At 41.4% G+C, this 16,852-nt stretch overlaps 1 protein-coding gene across 1 annotated transcript in view; it reads right to left on the bottom strand.

The window, feature by feature from the left end:
• Positions 1 to 3,397: 3,397 nt before the first annotated feature.
• Positions 3,398 to 16,852, bottom strand: part of LOC124162313 (LIM domain only protein 3-like) — a 258,012-nt gene continuing 244,557 nt past the window's right edge. The window contains exon 6 of the mRNA XM_046538805.1: positions 3,398 to 5,111. Coding sequence (XP_046394761.1) covers positions 4,824 to 5,111 — 288 coding nt within the window. The 3' untranslated portion in view covers positions 3,398 to 4,823. The remainder of the gene's footprint in view (positions 5,112 to 16,852) is intronic.

Genomic DNA, 16,852 nt, shown 5'->3' with positions numbered 1-16,852 from the left:
TCTCCTCCTCTCTGTTTTTATTCTGACTGAAGAGGGCCAAACTAATATAAGGTACCACCTAAATTGCACGCAGTTTATTACAGCTTAAACTAATCCAAATTTCTTTCCTCTTCTGTAGCCCAGTACCCAGCAGTAACCTGAGTAGCCTGCTCAGATCTAAGATCACACGCCGCCACCAATGACGTGGGTAAACCGCCGTTCGTCAAGGCATACTTGGCAGCAGTGTCCGCTCTTTTATTCCCCTTTATGTCTATATGCTCCGGAATCCACAATAAAATTATGATGACGTCTATTTCCTCAAGGGATAGAAGACACGTCGGAATGTCGTGGACGAGAGGATTACTGGGAGAGATTTTTTTTCTTTTATGATGATTCTAACTCCTCAAATTATGGCATTGAAAAAAGTAAGCAAGTGATAAAGGAAGCATGAAAAAAGTAACTTTGTATGCAGTCACGCTAACGGTGCAAGGTTAGCTACACCAGGGATTCAAGTCTCTATGAAAAAAATCGTTTGGTTTAGCTCGGATACGATCCCGGTTTCCCCAATTGCCGGTAAAATTGCACGCTTGGTGTAGCTGGTTAGCATACCAGACTGGCGAATTTCAGGGTGGGTTTTACCGAATAAGGTGTTGACGCCCCAAGCCCATACAGGAGACGGTGGTCGTGCCTACTGAGACACTGTGGGAGAAATAAACCCAACTTAGTCGATTGTTTTTCCATGTACCGCATGAAATAAGTGCTCTTTGCAAGCTGCCAAGTTCCAGACTAAAACTAATGTTTTTTTAGAGACATATTTCATCCTTAGTGTGTATTTTTATTCCTGTTTTTCGCTTGTTCTTGGCACGCTCTCTTCCTAGTTTAGATCATAAGGTTGGATGGCAAAATTCCGCAGATGATATTGAAGGAACACAAGAAGCTTTGAAGAGAGACAATCAAATTCGACGAGGCCAAGTCTATTGAAAAATAACAAAGATGCCTCCTTATGCTAATCGGCATAGGCTCACCGTTTTCTCCACGCCATATCGCCCCTCCATTTTGCATTTAGCCTAGACAAACAGTGAAGGTACAGGAGCGCATTAGAAACCCTCGAATCATGGGGAGAAAACCACTTGTAAACTCTGTATAAGATAGCTGAGCATGTGGGGGAAGATTCCGCGAATAAATTTTCTAGAGGAATGTTTAATTTAGTTACTTTCAGTAAATAAGATTTTTTTCTTTCTGCATGTTCAAACTCAGTTCTCTAACACTCCCGAAGTTTATGAACCACATAAACGTGAAAATAAATTTTTTCCATGAATTTTATTCCTATGCGAGGGTAGGGATTGAGTTGATAATTTATTCGTCTCTTACTTACATATTCACATTACTTTGGTACTTACATTAGTCTTGAATAAAACTTATAGCCTTCACACTGGAATATTAGTCCCTTTTCATTGCAGCTCCATACCCCGTGAAGCATCCGGATAAAAAGATCATTTTACTCTAAGATATACTGAATTCCACAGCCAACTACAAATTTCCGCCGTAAGCCCCCATGCCATACAACAATCGCAGTAGCCTCGAATTGCTCCCTATTGGCATATGTTTTCCAGCTTCAAAAAAAATGAAACTAAGAACAATGAGATCACAAGGAGATTGGTGGGGCTGGGAATCACCTTTTCCTCGGGAAAACTTCGCCTCTCCAACGTCAGCTAATTTTAACACCGGATTCACCGGAAGGCCATGAAAATAAGAATACAAAAATCGAACCTCAATAGATATGATGGCCTATACATAAATAGCGTTTGAATGCCCTATATATCCTATAATACGTGAACCTATCTCTCTCTCTCTCTCTCTGTCCCATTCTCCACGTACCAAACCCAACTCACCGACTTATGCACTCACCGGTATAAACCACACCGGCGTGGGGTTATTGCCTTGACTGAAATGATCAGCAAGAACCGCAAAAAACAAGAACAAACTGATCCCGCTATAAGATCCTTAAGGAGTTTATTTCAATCGCTGTCACGGAGTTTGATAATTGTAAATCGCCTTTAACGGCCTAGAAAGAAAACATCACTCGTGTCCACGGTCCTAATATTCAATAAGCTCGGAGATAATATCCCGCCACCAAATAGATAAAATAAAATAGTATTACTCACATAAATGACAGTTGAACCCAGCTGACCAGTTCCTCAGGTGGTACCGCAAGCACTTGAGTTTAAAGGAATAATTCTGGGGTTTCCCACCGGGTGTGGTTCTTTGGGTAATTGGTCCCAACGTTTCGATTACAAGGTATGCCATCGTCTTCAGGGAATGAAGGTTCTATTCCTGAAGATGATGGCAGACTCTGCCTTCGAAATGTCGGAACCAATTACTCAAAACCAAAGCCGGTGGAATCCCGAGAATTATTTCTTCACACCTTTCGCCGGGAACAACTCAAATTCTACTAGAGTTTTACTCTCGCACTTCAACCACTGCACAACTCGAGCACACGAACTCACACTGACCCCGAGCTGAAATGTGGTGCGTAGCGCTAACGTGGGCCAGCAACGAATACGAATGGCGGACTTCTGCCGAGAGAGGGTTCAACTTGAGGACGGCTCATTCATCAAACCATGGCCATAAATGAAACACGATCACGACCCATTAGAAAAGAAACTCAGGCCTAAAAAAAAAAGATAACATTGCCTCAAACGTGATGAGAGCACAACAAAATTTAGCCTTGATTCTCATTGCTGGCGGGTTCTTTTTACCCACGACGCAGCGAGAGCGGGACTAGGAAACCTCGGGAAATGCAGGCGCGAGTATAACGGCGCGAATTACCCGTGCAAAATGAATTTTTTCCAGCCCTGCCACCAAGGGGACCGCATAGAGGAGGCTCAATTACTTCCGATACAAAACAGATTTCTGTTGCAAATTCGGTTGCATTTTAATCGGTTTACAGAAATGTCCGTGGCACGGTGATGAGTGCAATGCGATACACTTTTTTTCCAATATTTTGCAGCAAAGTGTTTGCAATTGCAAGGATTGGCACTGAAAATTTCTGAATTTTATAGATCACATCGTCATGTCTATAAATTTCGGTTAATACCCCTAGCTTATTGAAAAATTCTAGATTGATTACTTTCGGTTATGACTAGCCTTGCAAGTAAAATGATTTTGAGTATCAAGCAGGATTTGAGATCAGACAAAGCAGTAATACTCATTACTAAATAAGAATACATGTCCAATAATGAGGCTAAAATAATGAGGCAAAAAAACTGATGACGTACAGATGGTAATATGCTGACGGATGCAAGTCGCATCAGCCAGCAGATTAACTTCAACCAATTAATTGCATCAAAAAGGTAATCTAAACTAGCATGCCGATATTCCTTTTAAAAGGTGAACAATGGGTTGAATAAAAAACAAATTATATCTCCGATTTCGTTTCTTTACTTCTCCTATCTGACTACATCATAGGAGTAATAAGAAAGAAAAACAACATAAATTACAAAATCTTTGGTATTTCCATGGCAAACAAATTCATTTTTTCACATTTGAACATAAATCCGACCAAGGGAAATGACTTCTTGGGTCCCACAATCTTAATGGTAACCCAACAATAGGAAAATGATCAAGAGTGACATTGATCTTTGGAATTTCAACACCGTTACTCTATATCTTTGGCACTAAATTGAAAAAAAAACACTTTTAAATGTGCAAAACATATATGGCCAAGGAATTTTCTTTCACGTTCATCGTATACAATTTGGTTCTCAAAACTTTTGATACGAAGATATTTTCATGGCATCAGTCTTGAGTTCATTCAGTTACCTGAAAATTTACATGGTATTTTAGAAAACAATTTTCCGTATTTATAAAAATTTTCACATTTTACCTTAGAGTTCATGACATTTGTTCTCACCGTAGAGGTTTTACCACTGATACCAATTAGTACAACTGAAATCCACTCCTCTGGAACGTCAAAAAAAACGTTGATACTGTGGCCATATTCAACAATAACTTAGTAAAATTGACTATAAAAATTTCCTACACAAACTGTAAATAAAATTGAAATAAAAAGTATCACCTGCTAAATTAGTATTTAACTTTTACACAACAAAAGGACACCATAAATAATAGTGATTGTTGCCATTGCCATTCCTGTTGCAAGAAATTATCCCGACAATGGGTAACCAGATAACAATTTTTCACCTCATCAGAAGCAATTCTTAACTCGAAGTATTTACACATTAGATATTAACCGAATATCCATGAGGATAATCCAACATTTAAATGTAAACAGTAGAAAGGTAGGATTGAACTATAATCGTAATTCTCACGTCATTCTGTTGTCTTTCTTTAGAATATTGCACAGCGAGTTTTTCTCAAACTAGAGCCAAAATGGCAGTCATTTACGGTCGTGGAACTTTGAATTCACCAAACACAATCAACACTCGAGATTGCAGCGATTGGTGGGCATCAACTAGTGATCGCAAGGACTCCCTTGACCGGTTCATTCAAGTTCAAGTCACGGAATCCATTTTCCGGCGCTTTCATCACCCATCAATGCTTTCTTTCCTTGATTTTTCAAAGTTTAAGAGTGATTTACACGATGGAACCGTGGACTGTAGTGTTTTTCTCCTCTAGGATTACGAAATCACGATCACGCACTAGTTTTCCAGCCTGGTTAAGATGTCAACTAGACACACTTCGCGAGTTTTGAGATCCAACAGCGCAGTTCACCACGTGGTGCGCCACCGGTTCAATGGTGCCAACACCAGCCGCATCCTTCACATGTCGCTGTAGGCGTCCATGGCGTACTCGAGCAGGCTCAGCGGCCCGTTGTCCGGAACTCAAGTGCTGCCCGCCATGGAGAGTGGCGCTCCGTTCGCCGTCTTGGGCGCCACCATCGCTGGGTGCCCGTGGTGTGTCGGGTGCTGCCCGCCCATGTTAGACATGTTGTTGTTCATGTCGCCCGAGTTGGCGACGCGAACGGCCGTGGTGACCATGGGCGGGGCGCCCTGACACATGCCCTGGCCCGCGGCCGCCCCGGGCATACCGCTGCCGCCGTTCGCGGCCCCGGGCATCCCTCCCTGAGGCAGCTGCGATGAGCCGTTCATGAGGTGCGGACCCCCGGGAGGCTGTGGAGGAAGAGAAGAGAAACATCCGATTAAAAACATGTTTGGCATTAGCGATATTGTGAAACTGGGAAGTTACTGTACAATAACATCTTGAAATATTCTTTCAAATTAAAATTTTCTGCTGCACTGCATTTACGCAGAACCCTCATCCTTCCTAAATTGAAGTTAAAATACACACCAACGAATACAGCACTACAGTGTACTTCACATTGGGATTTTGCCACAGTTAATGATCAAACTTACACTAGCATCCATGCCCTAGATCAGTCAAATTTGTCATGGCCTTCAGAAAAAAATATCAACTTTTTATTACACACACCAGAATCCCGTTTTCATTCCAAGGGACAGAATTAACCTCTAGTCTAAGCGAGTAAATTTTCGTAAAAATTGAGTTCCATTTCTCAAAGTTTCTCCGCGTTCCTGCTTTAAGGTAGGTCGATTTGAACATAAAGGTACAAAATGGCAAATTGGATGGCAAAAACAGTGTGACGAAAAAGACGGATTCGGAATGGTGCGAATTAGGTACATAAATAAAGCATATTCGCGTAATTAAAATGAGAACTTTGATTTTTTATCACTTCCTTCTAAATTACTTAACTTTCTTTTTCCTATTGTACCTAGTATAGTTTAAAGCGTTCATCAACTATTTTATCGCTCTTAACGGCAGTAGAGCATTCATAATCTATTAGGGCACTAAAGTAATCTCTCGCGGAGAAACTAGCCATTTCTCCCAAGAATAGGGACTCAATAATGCGCGAAGTTTCAGGGGAGACAAAAATAAAGCACTTGCGAAACCAGGACCTTAAATCAAATCTGGGGGACATAATATTAGGAGTGGTTCCCTAGGCGCAACTTGTTCCTTCGCTCGCTTCAACTCTAGACCTCGCACACTATATAACCGAGCGACAAAATCTCCGAGAGAGGGCGCGAGTTAACGAGAAGTCCTCATCAAGTCGGGTGCATTCCTCAAAAGCGGAGCACATCAGCGGCGCGAATCCCCCTCCCACCTTCCTCCTACCCATTCCGCTGCCTTCTCGTTCCTGCCGCCACGGCCCCAATTCAACCCATCCAGACCGCGTAATCCAGTCAAATTAGCCGAGTGGACTTTAGGGGGAAAGGCCCGCGACAAAGGCCGAATGTGGGGGGGGTGATAGAGGCGTAAGGTCATTGGAGTCATATCCCCGGTCGGAGGCGAAATGGCTCCCGCGGCGACCATTGTGGGGCGTCCGCCGAGCGGGCCGCTACTCTTCCGTGAGCGGCGCACTCCGAAAGCGGCGCGCCAATTCGGCGCTGCATACGCAGGTGGCGGAAGGGGGAACCACAGTGGGAGCTCATGTTCAATTAACGACTTGAGTGGGAGAAAGGATGCCGTCACCGAGAGGATGGGCTGGGATAGAAGATGGAAGTGCAGTAGAAAGGTGATCGTTGTGACAATTGGCATGATGAAATTTTGGTAGTTTGGATTAGGTGAAGTCGGTCGGCAGTTAGTTCAATCAGAAATGAGCTATTGAATTTCCAAAGTGGTTCAGTTAGGTCGAGCTGTTGGAGTTCTACAGAGGTGGACAGATGAATCTTGGATATCAAAGCTAAAATATTAAAACCATAGCTCTTTGCTTGCAATAGACATACTATTACGCCACGTGAAATATTTTGATTTTTGCAACGGGTGTAATATTACGCCATATGTCTTATGAAAATTCAAAGTTTAACATTCACTAACAAAGTGATTTTAACATCTATATAATCAAATGGAAGAAACAAAAGCAGAATTCATTCTTTAAAATGATACCAAACACCTATTCCTCGCATCAAAGGTTGTTTGTTAAAAAATAACGCAAAAGTATTAAAAAGGCCAACATTGGGTACAGATATACAGTACTAAGATCAGCACGGTAAGTAATAAACATAACAACGAGAGATATTTAATCTAAATTTAACTTGGATTGAAACAGGTCAACTATGTAGGGTAAAACTTTTAATCCAGAGAAGATTGAAAAATAGGAATTGCGGACTAGAATGGTTAGTAAATATCTGCACCCAAGGAGTTAAACGTGGTTTTCACTTGAAGATAAAAGATCAAGTAATTGACGTTTGAAGAAACTTATATCTTGCTTTATTACTTGATCTTTTATCTTTTTTTAAATATTAGATCTTCTTCACGTTTAATATTTAATATTTTCGCTAGTTCACTTTTGCAAAAAGAAACTTTGAACTGAGGACATGAGATTTACTTAGTTAAACATCGCTTTTGATATTATTTCACGAATCTCAAGTGATGGCAATGAAAAATATTAAGGAAGACTTATCACTTGAAAATTTCATAAAAGTATTATGAAAGAAAAGATAAAATTTGAAAGTTTTTTGTACATTTTTCATATTATTTTTGCTATTTAGGTCTACACTGATTTATAAAGTGCTATTTTAGAAATAAAATTTAGAAAGCGCAGTCATTCCCAATCATGGGAGTAACTATGTTATGCATGACTGCTTTATTTACCGCTACTCACGGCTGCATATATTAAGCAAAGTGTTCAAGGTAAGACGGTCGAAGAAATGAAGAGATGGAAGGGAAACAGAGAGAGAAGAAGACCTCCCTAGCTGCGGAGAATTTGGTCTTTTTTCCTCCCCGATCCTGATTGCATCTTGTGCTGCGGCGGAGACAGAGATTGCGAGAAATGGAGCCAAGTCATTCCCTCATCCGCCGCCGCTGTTTTATGAATGTCGCCAGTTCCTATTGTGACGGATGATTCAAATGTTCCGCTTTGATTGCCTCAACTGTTCCCTTAAGGGCAATGACGCCCCCTAAACCCCTCTCAAGGCGACCGGGGGGGGGGGGGGCTGTAGGCAAATATTACGGCGGGGATAGACGGGAGCGGGGGTTCTCTGCCCCCCCCCCCTTACTATTACCACAGCAAGATCTCCCCCCATTCCCTCTCCTCCCCATGGAACGCCGTAAAAGTTCACGCCGTTCTGGGAAGGAAGTTATGATGAGTGTCGGTGTCTTAATGGCGAAAGGATAAGAAACAAGTTGAAGACGGAAGGATTTTATGACATCCCGAGGATTTTCTTCCCTACTATACATGGATGATCCCGAGGGAGACTGGGTTGGCGGCGAAGCAAATGAATGCATGAATGAATGATCTCGGCCCGGAATGAGGGAATGGAGTGTCAGACGGCAGTTTGAGGTGGGGCTAGAACCTTCCCATTCTCTTCCTCCCGCATTGAATTGGCGGCATCCCTAGGCCTTGTTGAATCCTGAAGGGTACTATTAGCCTTGCATCCGACCGCGAGAGAGATCACAAGAATTCCGCCGGGAATAAAAAAAAACAAATGAACACCATCATCGCGGAAGGAATCCGAAGTCGGAACGTAATTGTCTCCATTTATTTTACGATGGAGCATATATCTAATGAGCACGGCGCTATAGGAATAGTATATTGGGGACACAAATTCCTTGCATTTTGAAAACCCAAGCCAATTGCGCAAAATGACCGCGTCATTATCGCTTCCCAGAAATTTTCGAGATAATAGAGGCTCACTGCGGCAAACGACGAGAGGAATTGATCCAGTTCACTACGGACAAAAGAATGCTACAGCATTTGTATGCGGAGGGCTTCGTTTTGACTTGAATTTAATGATTATAGCATAGGAATAGCATTGAATAAACCACATCCCTTGATTTCAAAGGTGAAAGTGCAAATGGAACAAGTGCTAGTGAAGCAGAAGGAAAGCTGGCTTCATTCACATAACGAAGGACTATATATTAATGCATTAAGCACGAAGTGACACTATTATTAAAGGTATGCAAAAAGATGAAAACACAAGATATCTTTTTAAAGCCGGTTGCGAGTGACAAAGGCAAATAGAATTTGTTTCGTAAGTAGTGAATAGTTTCTCATTCGTGTTACAAGTAGGTAGATTAAAGCAAACAATCAGTATGACATCGTAATGCAAACTCCTAAGGAATAGCCGCGAGGAACTTGAGATGAATAAAATTATTTGCAGAAACGGATAGGAAGCCTACAGCTAGTTGCGTAAATATGATAATGGTGTTTACAAATCATTAGCAATGGGAGACGCTCTCCAAGAAATAATTTCAAGACTGTCATCTTCGTACCGGAAGTGGAATATGAAATATGTAAGACGAAGATATGAAATGGATATCCACGAGCCTAGCATTTGTTCATTTAAACAATCGTACGAGTGTACAATAGCTAGTCTTGTTTGTTATTCACCACTATAATTGAAACAAAATGGGAGTTTTATTCAATAAAATCTTGTGGCGAATAGAAAAAAAACATCTGCACTCAAACTTTAATTATTTTACGCTGATGCCTGTGATAATTTCTACAAGTAACACTTGAATTGACTTTTCAGGATTTTCATCAATTGTGAAACGAAATCTTCAGTAAACTTTGTACTATATCACTGGGTTGGAAATATTTTTTGCCAGAAGTGGAAGTTTTTGGCGGAAGAATCTAACAGCGCTCGACTATTGCTGTGAAAACATTTATTAATCCCAATCGATACTGCCCCATAAAATTCACAAAATTTATCTGAGTTCACGGTTTTAATGCCATAAAGAAAACAAGCTACATATTTTATGAATGAAATTGCAATAGTGCTCACTTTGTGGAATTCCATTAATTACAACAGTACAGGAGAAGGGGAGGAAAAGGAATTTTCCAAGGCTAGGTGGAAAAAGAGGAAGGAGGAAGAAATTATGATAATTTATCTTTTTTATTTGTGACAAAATTATTTGTTATTCAGTTAAAGCAACATAAGAGTTACTAAATAAAAGCTTTATTAGCACCGTTGTGGAGGAAAAGTCATTTTTCATTTTGATTTACTTTCAAATTATATTTTGGTGACATCAAATTAGATCAAATATAACCACATCGTTGATTGAAAATAACGTTGGTACCATAGTAGCGCAGTTGAGTGGAATTTCTTCAATCCGTGATATCTTAAGGTTTCTTCGCTAGATAACTTTTACGTACACCATTTCTTTTCTTACATAAAGCGACCCGGGTCTCGATGGATAATCATCATCTTTAGGAGTAAATAATCATGTATTTATCTTATTATTGTAACCTATTTACCTAACGGAGGAAGATATGAATTTTAAAACGGACACCAGAATAGGGGAAAAGAATAGATAAACATATTCGTTTATGATCGTGTTGTCCTGGTTTTCTAGTTTTTTTTAAATTTCTAACTGCTCTCTAGAATCTTATTTCCGGCGGTCGTTGCATATTTTTAAAACATTCATTTTAAAATCACTCCTATGGCAGTTACATATTAAATATAATAAATTACTTTTATCATCTTTGTTGTTCAAGCACTTATATGTTGTTAGAAGTGGAATAAGTAGAAGACGTCTAACCAAAAAAACTTATAATGCAATACAACGCAGTTAAAAATTAGTTGGTGATTTTTTTGGAACCTCTCGCGGAGGCAGAATGCTATTTTACGCGTAAACGCACAACCCTGATCCCGCAAATCGCCCGCACGCTGCCAGCCACGAAGATTTGCTGAGAAATCCCACCCCCTCCACCGGCCCAATATCCACCATAGCCTCCCCACCTATCCCCCTCCCTGCTTGATCGTCTCAGGATCCTTCCCTCCCCCTCCCACCCCAACACCCTTACCCCCACCCGCACCTCATTCCAGGGAACACGTTATTGTCTCGGCCCCTTTCCCTCCTTATTTACCCCGCCTTAATTGCCTCATCCATTTATTTCGCCGCGAGATACAAGCTACGCCGTACAAACCTTCCCCCATCCGCCCCCTCTCTTTTAAGAGTCGCTTTGGCGAAGAAATAAGCGCCTCCGATCACGTTAACTTTGCCAAACACTCCAAAGCAACTCATTTCCCGCTCTAAGTCACTCCACAACGCCCCCTACCTCCCCTTCCACTGGGCTCAATCAATCTTAACCCCTTCCCCACCCTAACTTCCCCCTCCCCCTTCCCCTTCTTTTAACCCCTTTTCCGTCCTCTTAAATCTCGGCTTCCTTCTCTCCCGACGCGTTCTTTGCGTGGATTCCAGAGAATCTCAGGTGGTGCTGCGACAAGAGAATGCAATGTGTCAACTTCTCGTTTTCCTCGCCGCGCACGCTTAAAAAAGAACCGATGTCAAGCAAGGAGATAGAGCCAAAGGAATCTCAAGAAATGCACTAAATATTCAAAATCACCAAGCTAAGAGGCGGAAGAACGCAGCGGATTATTCAGATTAAAAGAACGCTTTATATCGCATCAAACTGTCCAACAAGAATTGTTTTTCAGGCTAATTACAGTAAACGTTCGCGGTTACAACTAATGTAACCTCAATTATTAATCTCCAAAGCATTCCTATACGAAACATGCTTTGTAAAAAAATAGCTCATTTCAGAATTGCGTGCCTGCAAAACTAAGCGCGAGCTATTTGATAGGCTGCGCCTCTAACAATGAGTAGAAGGTTCAATAAAAACACTGGAAACGCAAAAATTGCACCAAAAATATGAGTAAGCATTTTCTAGATGAGAAAAAGCATTCAGAACGTATTGCGCCAGATGTTTAACATACACAACAAAAGGGACAAGATTCGATGAAAACATAGTATTCGGGATCCTACAATCGAATAAACGAGAATGTTAGTGAGATGTTTACCCCATTATTTGCTCCCATTCCCCTCCATTCTATTTCAGGCAAATTTTCACGGACGGGGATCCGTGGTTGAGTCTAGCCAAAATTCAAACATCCTGACTTCCATTCTTTTGATTGTAACGACCTCAGACGTAAGCATAAAACCTCTCATTTCTCATTTCCGAATTTAATGAAATGATATGCTGTAAAAAAAAACAAGATTCAATGAATAGGTATCCATAAAACGTCACTAACCACCAATACTTTGTATTATTTTATTTCGTCTTTCCTTGGGCCAAAGGGGCCTAGCATACCTATCCCGAAAGTGTCCCTTTTTATGCATATTATTTTTTTTTTTTTTCATTTTTGTCTGGCGAGCGGTCGGAGAGACCCAACCTTGATTCAACACCCAACCTTGAAAAAGGCACATAAGAAATAGCACCTTTTAGAAATAATGGCATGTCAAAATTTTGTGTTTCAAGCATTACTCTTGTCTATGGTATGGATGCATCCATGTAGGCTTCCACGGAGCTTTTTACTATAGGCAGTGACCCTTTTGGTTTTCTTTCCGCGCTCATCCACTTTTCTGGAAAATATTTGGTCTCGAATATAATACCTGGACTGGAAAGCTGGCGAAACATTGTTCAGAAAAATGGATCAACGCGGAAGGAAACCCAGAAGAGTCACTGCCTATAGTACGGATGCATTCCCACGGTATTTTTGAACAAAGATATCATTGCTCAGCCGTCTGGCCAATAGGGTGGTTTCCTATTATTTTTTTATAGCCTAAATCGAATTGTTTATAGCCTAAATAGAAATGTTTTCCTGGAGTACGCTTTTCACACTTTTAGATTTTTAAATGACGATATCTATTTTTCGCGATTAAATGAAAAGTGAAAATTTTCAAGCGCGTGAAAAGGTGACGGCTAAGTATGAATGCTGGGAAAAGCCCATTTGACGTCATTCTGGTTCCAGCTGCTGTCGTGTGAGGTCACCTTTGTGCGGGGCTATGAGAGCCGATACGATGCAGACTGCTGGCAGGTAGCTGAGTGCCCTGCTAGCAAGTACTGCTTGGCTTAAATTAGGATTATTCATACCCTATCAAACGAAGGAAACTTTCCGATCATAGGCAATTTTAATAGGTGATTATTAAGAAATGTTTCCCTGAGCTCTGTGCCTCATGCATGCATTGGTAATCTCAGACGATCTAAAACTCCTATCTACTCGTATAGAAACTAGGTCCCTGTGACGTCACGTGGAGTGGCATCGCATGGCCGCTAATCTGGCCTGTTTCAAATGAGGTTAAAATTGACCATTAACATTCGTCTAAACTGGGATATCAAAAAACCAAATAATTTTTATATTATGAATACACTAATGGTGGGTAACGAATCGTAACCAATCCTTTTGTTTTTTTTTATGAAAGAAACTACCCTACTGAGGGTGAAAAGAGAGAACAACCAGACGGAACTGTTTCGACTTGCCTCCTCTCTTCCCGTTCCAATTCCAATCCCACCCCTCCTCACATCCCCCATCGCCCATTCGACCTTCTCGATTTCCAATCTATTTTAAACGCACCCCGTCACCTGCTCTCCTCCCTCCCCCACTAATCTCCCCTCCACACACAATCGCATCACCCTCGCAAAAAACAAAGAGTTCGGCGCAAGGAGATAGTCACTTGTACACATCGCACCCATTACACAGAGGCCTTTCTCTCCTTCGTCAACGTCTCATCCCTCGGCAAATCTGTTTTTCGTTCCGCTCGCATAGCTGCCCGACTTGTTTTTTCACTAAGGCAAGATTTACAAATAAATCTGCTTACCCAAAAACCCCACCACGTAGAAACATGCTTAGCACACACATCAGACAGACGCAACTCATCATGAGATAGCTGGGACACAGGTCGCCAAAGTCTACGTGTTTTTGTAACTCTTTATGATCGACACGGAAAACATCATATTAGAGCCCCACTACATTTCCAGGTCCAATAGAAGTGATAATATAGAAAGATAATTTGCCGAGCGGATGGATATGGGAATTCGTTTTTTTTCCTCAAATCATAAATAACTTAAATAAATGACAGTCGTAATCTTGTTTGAGCATAATTTTTATATGTGAACGGCTAGTTTTCTAATACCCCCTGCCACACGCCATTTTAGGCGGCTTGCGGGGTAGTATGTAGATGTAGATTAACTCATCATGAGATACCAAGGACACAAGTCGCCAAAGCCAAGGACATCTACGCGTCTAGGTTCGCTGTTTATCATTGGGGCGTAGAGTGATACAATTGTAGGAGCTCAACTTCCAGTGGCACAGCCTACCGCTATCACGAGTTGAACATTTCAAGACACATTACTTGCCGGGCCGCTGGCGCGCTCTATCGGTAAACCAACTTCACCAGAACAGGTCAGTTAACAATGATATAATTTTTGTGTGCATCTGTTTGTGTTGTATGGGTAGCTTATTACTTGCGATAGCAGAAAACTATACACTGAATGATAAAATTGATTATAAAAATTTTGATGCATAGAATCTGCATTTTTTTTAATTTTTCTAGGATCGTTTTCCTTACAAAACCAAGCAATATATCCTGAGTAAACTCGAAAATGAAATTAAACCATCAAAACCTACTGATAAAAAAGAAAAGAGGCTCCATATTTCTCGCAGATCGGACTGAAGTTTCCGCGGTGATGGTTTGGATGGTGAGTTTCGCTGGATATTGGCGTGATGTTCAGCGAAACTGTTTTACACAATCCAATTGACGCGCAAGAAAACCCGAGAAAATAAATCCCGCAGTTCATCTAAAACTCCAACTAATCGGCGTCATTTTTAGCTCGGACGCTAACAATGACACGCATGGATACGCAGATTAAAAAAATGGAATGGCACAAGCTGGCATGCCGGAGAGAAAGCTGGCCAACTTGGCCTGCTATTGTGACAACGCTCATCGTCACCGTCCGTCCTCTCGGTGTGTAAGCGAAGGTATGCGGGACAATTTGGCACTAGGGACACCCTCTTGCCATTCGCTTTCCCTTCCCTGCTGTGAGACATCAGCCGCCCCCCATAAGAGCCACTTTGTACACACTACAAACAGGCCGCCCGTTTCTATCCCTCTCTCTTCTGCCTTTGATTCGATTGGTCATACCGGTTAAAGGGGGTCACTATTTCTTCGTGAACCGATAAAAAAATAACTACGGCTACATACTACCCCGCAAGCCGCCTCAAAGAGTGTATGTGATTGTGTTTTAGAGCACAAGCCGTTGGAAAAAAGAAAGAAAGTGAGATGTTCTACCGAGCATTTACTAAAGTTCTCAATGGCTTGGGGGAAGACGAATTCCTATACCCACCATTTCGGCAAAATATCTCTCTTTATTACAATCTCTATAGTCTCCGGCTCAACGTTTTGGAAGTTCATTCTAATAAATTAAAGGAAAACTATATATTCATCCAGATCCAGGTACCAGATGATGACGCGTCTAAACTAGTTGTACCGCGAGAATACATTGGAGGATAAATACATAGTTTTTCCTTTCATTTATCTAAATCTCTATATTAATCGTTTCTGTCGGACCTAGCAATGTAATAAGGCTCTAATATCCTGTAGTGCATAAACGTTCTATAAAATTAGACCTTCCTTCACCTTAGATTCTCCTCCGTTTTTTGACCCGGCCTGTAAAATTTCTGCCCGTTGGACCAATATACACTGCACCAATGTCATTTCAAGCTAGTTTATGCATCCCACTTTTATCTTCATTCACCATTTGTCTTTGCTATTGAAAAGCATTTTGTCCAGTTCAAAGGGGGTTTCTATAGGACACGCCAAAAGCTGAGCCTCCATCTCTTAAGGCAATGTTACCCAGTACATGGCATTATTTGTCAAAACCATGACCGGCGATTGTATTAAATTTTTTTGGAATGAAATCAAGTCATTTTAAATGTGAATTGGACTACCTGTGCTGTAAATAAGAAGGTCGTAAAAATATGGTCAAAAATGGTTGAGCCCTCCACTCCAGTAATTTATTTTATTTATTTAACGACACATTGCAAATAGGTAAATGGTCAGGTGGCAAGTCAGTAGCAACTGAAACGTAAAGCCTGTACTATGATTACATTATTAGGAAAAAAATGTTATGTGAACAAAGGGGAAAATGTTTACTTCTCTGTAAAAGCGAATTCATACAATCTCAACAAATATTCACACCCAATGCTACGCGCGCCGTTTCTACCCTTGTTCGCATATTTCCACTGCCGTTGGCTTCAAGGCAGCCGTCTCCACGTTCTCCTCACAAATACATTCTATCCAGCCTCTTCCACCCCCACCCAAGACGCCCCTCCCCCTACTCACCCTCCCATCTCCGATTTAGACTGGGAGAGGCGAGCAGACTACAGGATCGTTAATTAAACCGCCAGGCATAATAAGCGGGGGTAGTTGTCCTCTCTGGCACCCCCTGCCCCGCACCTTATGACGCCCCAAACACGCCCCCTACCCTGTCATCCCCCAATTCCTCCTCCCCTTTCTTACCTCTCTAATTCCAGCCCCTTCCCCTGTCCCTGAGCAAGATCCCTCTCCTTCTTAGCCCTTCTCCGCCTACATCCCATATTACCCACCCCTACCCGCAGGGACCCTGGAGATGGTCGCCCCTAGTACGAGTGAGGGCCAGGGTCCAGCAGTTAGGATATCGAGGCGGACGCCAGAAATACGATTCCTTCCTCCTTCACGGCTTGGCTAAATGATATTTCCCAAGAGTTTCAATAGATTTAAACTCCATTATAACATTGATGGAGTAGAAAACCCTGAGTACAAAATTATGTATTCTCGTGGGCTTATTTCGTCATCATTAATAACAAAATTTAGGACACATTGATAACATTAATACATATTCGAAACCAAATACTAAAATTTTAAGTATAAAACCGTCTAACTGCCCATTATTCCACATTAATTCAAATTATTGAAAATTTAAGTAGCTCTTTTTCGGATATATCGATGAATTCATTTAGATGAAGACGGCTATTAAGATCACTCTGCCATTTCAGTTAAGCTTTGAAAGAAAAAAAGTCTTCGTAAGAATGAAATAATAATGCTGGAATAAATCTGAAGTATGTTGTGGTCACGC

Source organism: Ischnura elegans, chromosome 7 (assembly GCF_921293095.1).
Source record: "Ischnura elegans chromosome 7, ioIscEleg1.1, whole genome shotgun sequence".
Taxonomy (NCBI): domain Eukaryota; kingdom Metazoa; phylum Arthropoda; class Insecta; order Odonata; family Coenagrionidae; genus Ischnura; species Ischnura elegans.
Note: the sequence above shows the minus strand (reverse complement) of the source record. Positions and strands in the feature narration are given on the sequence as shown.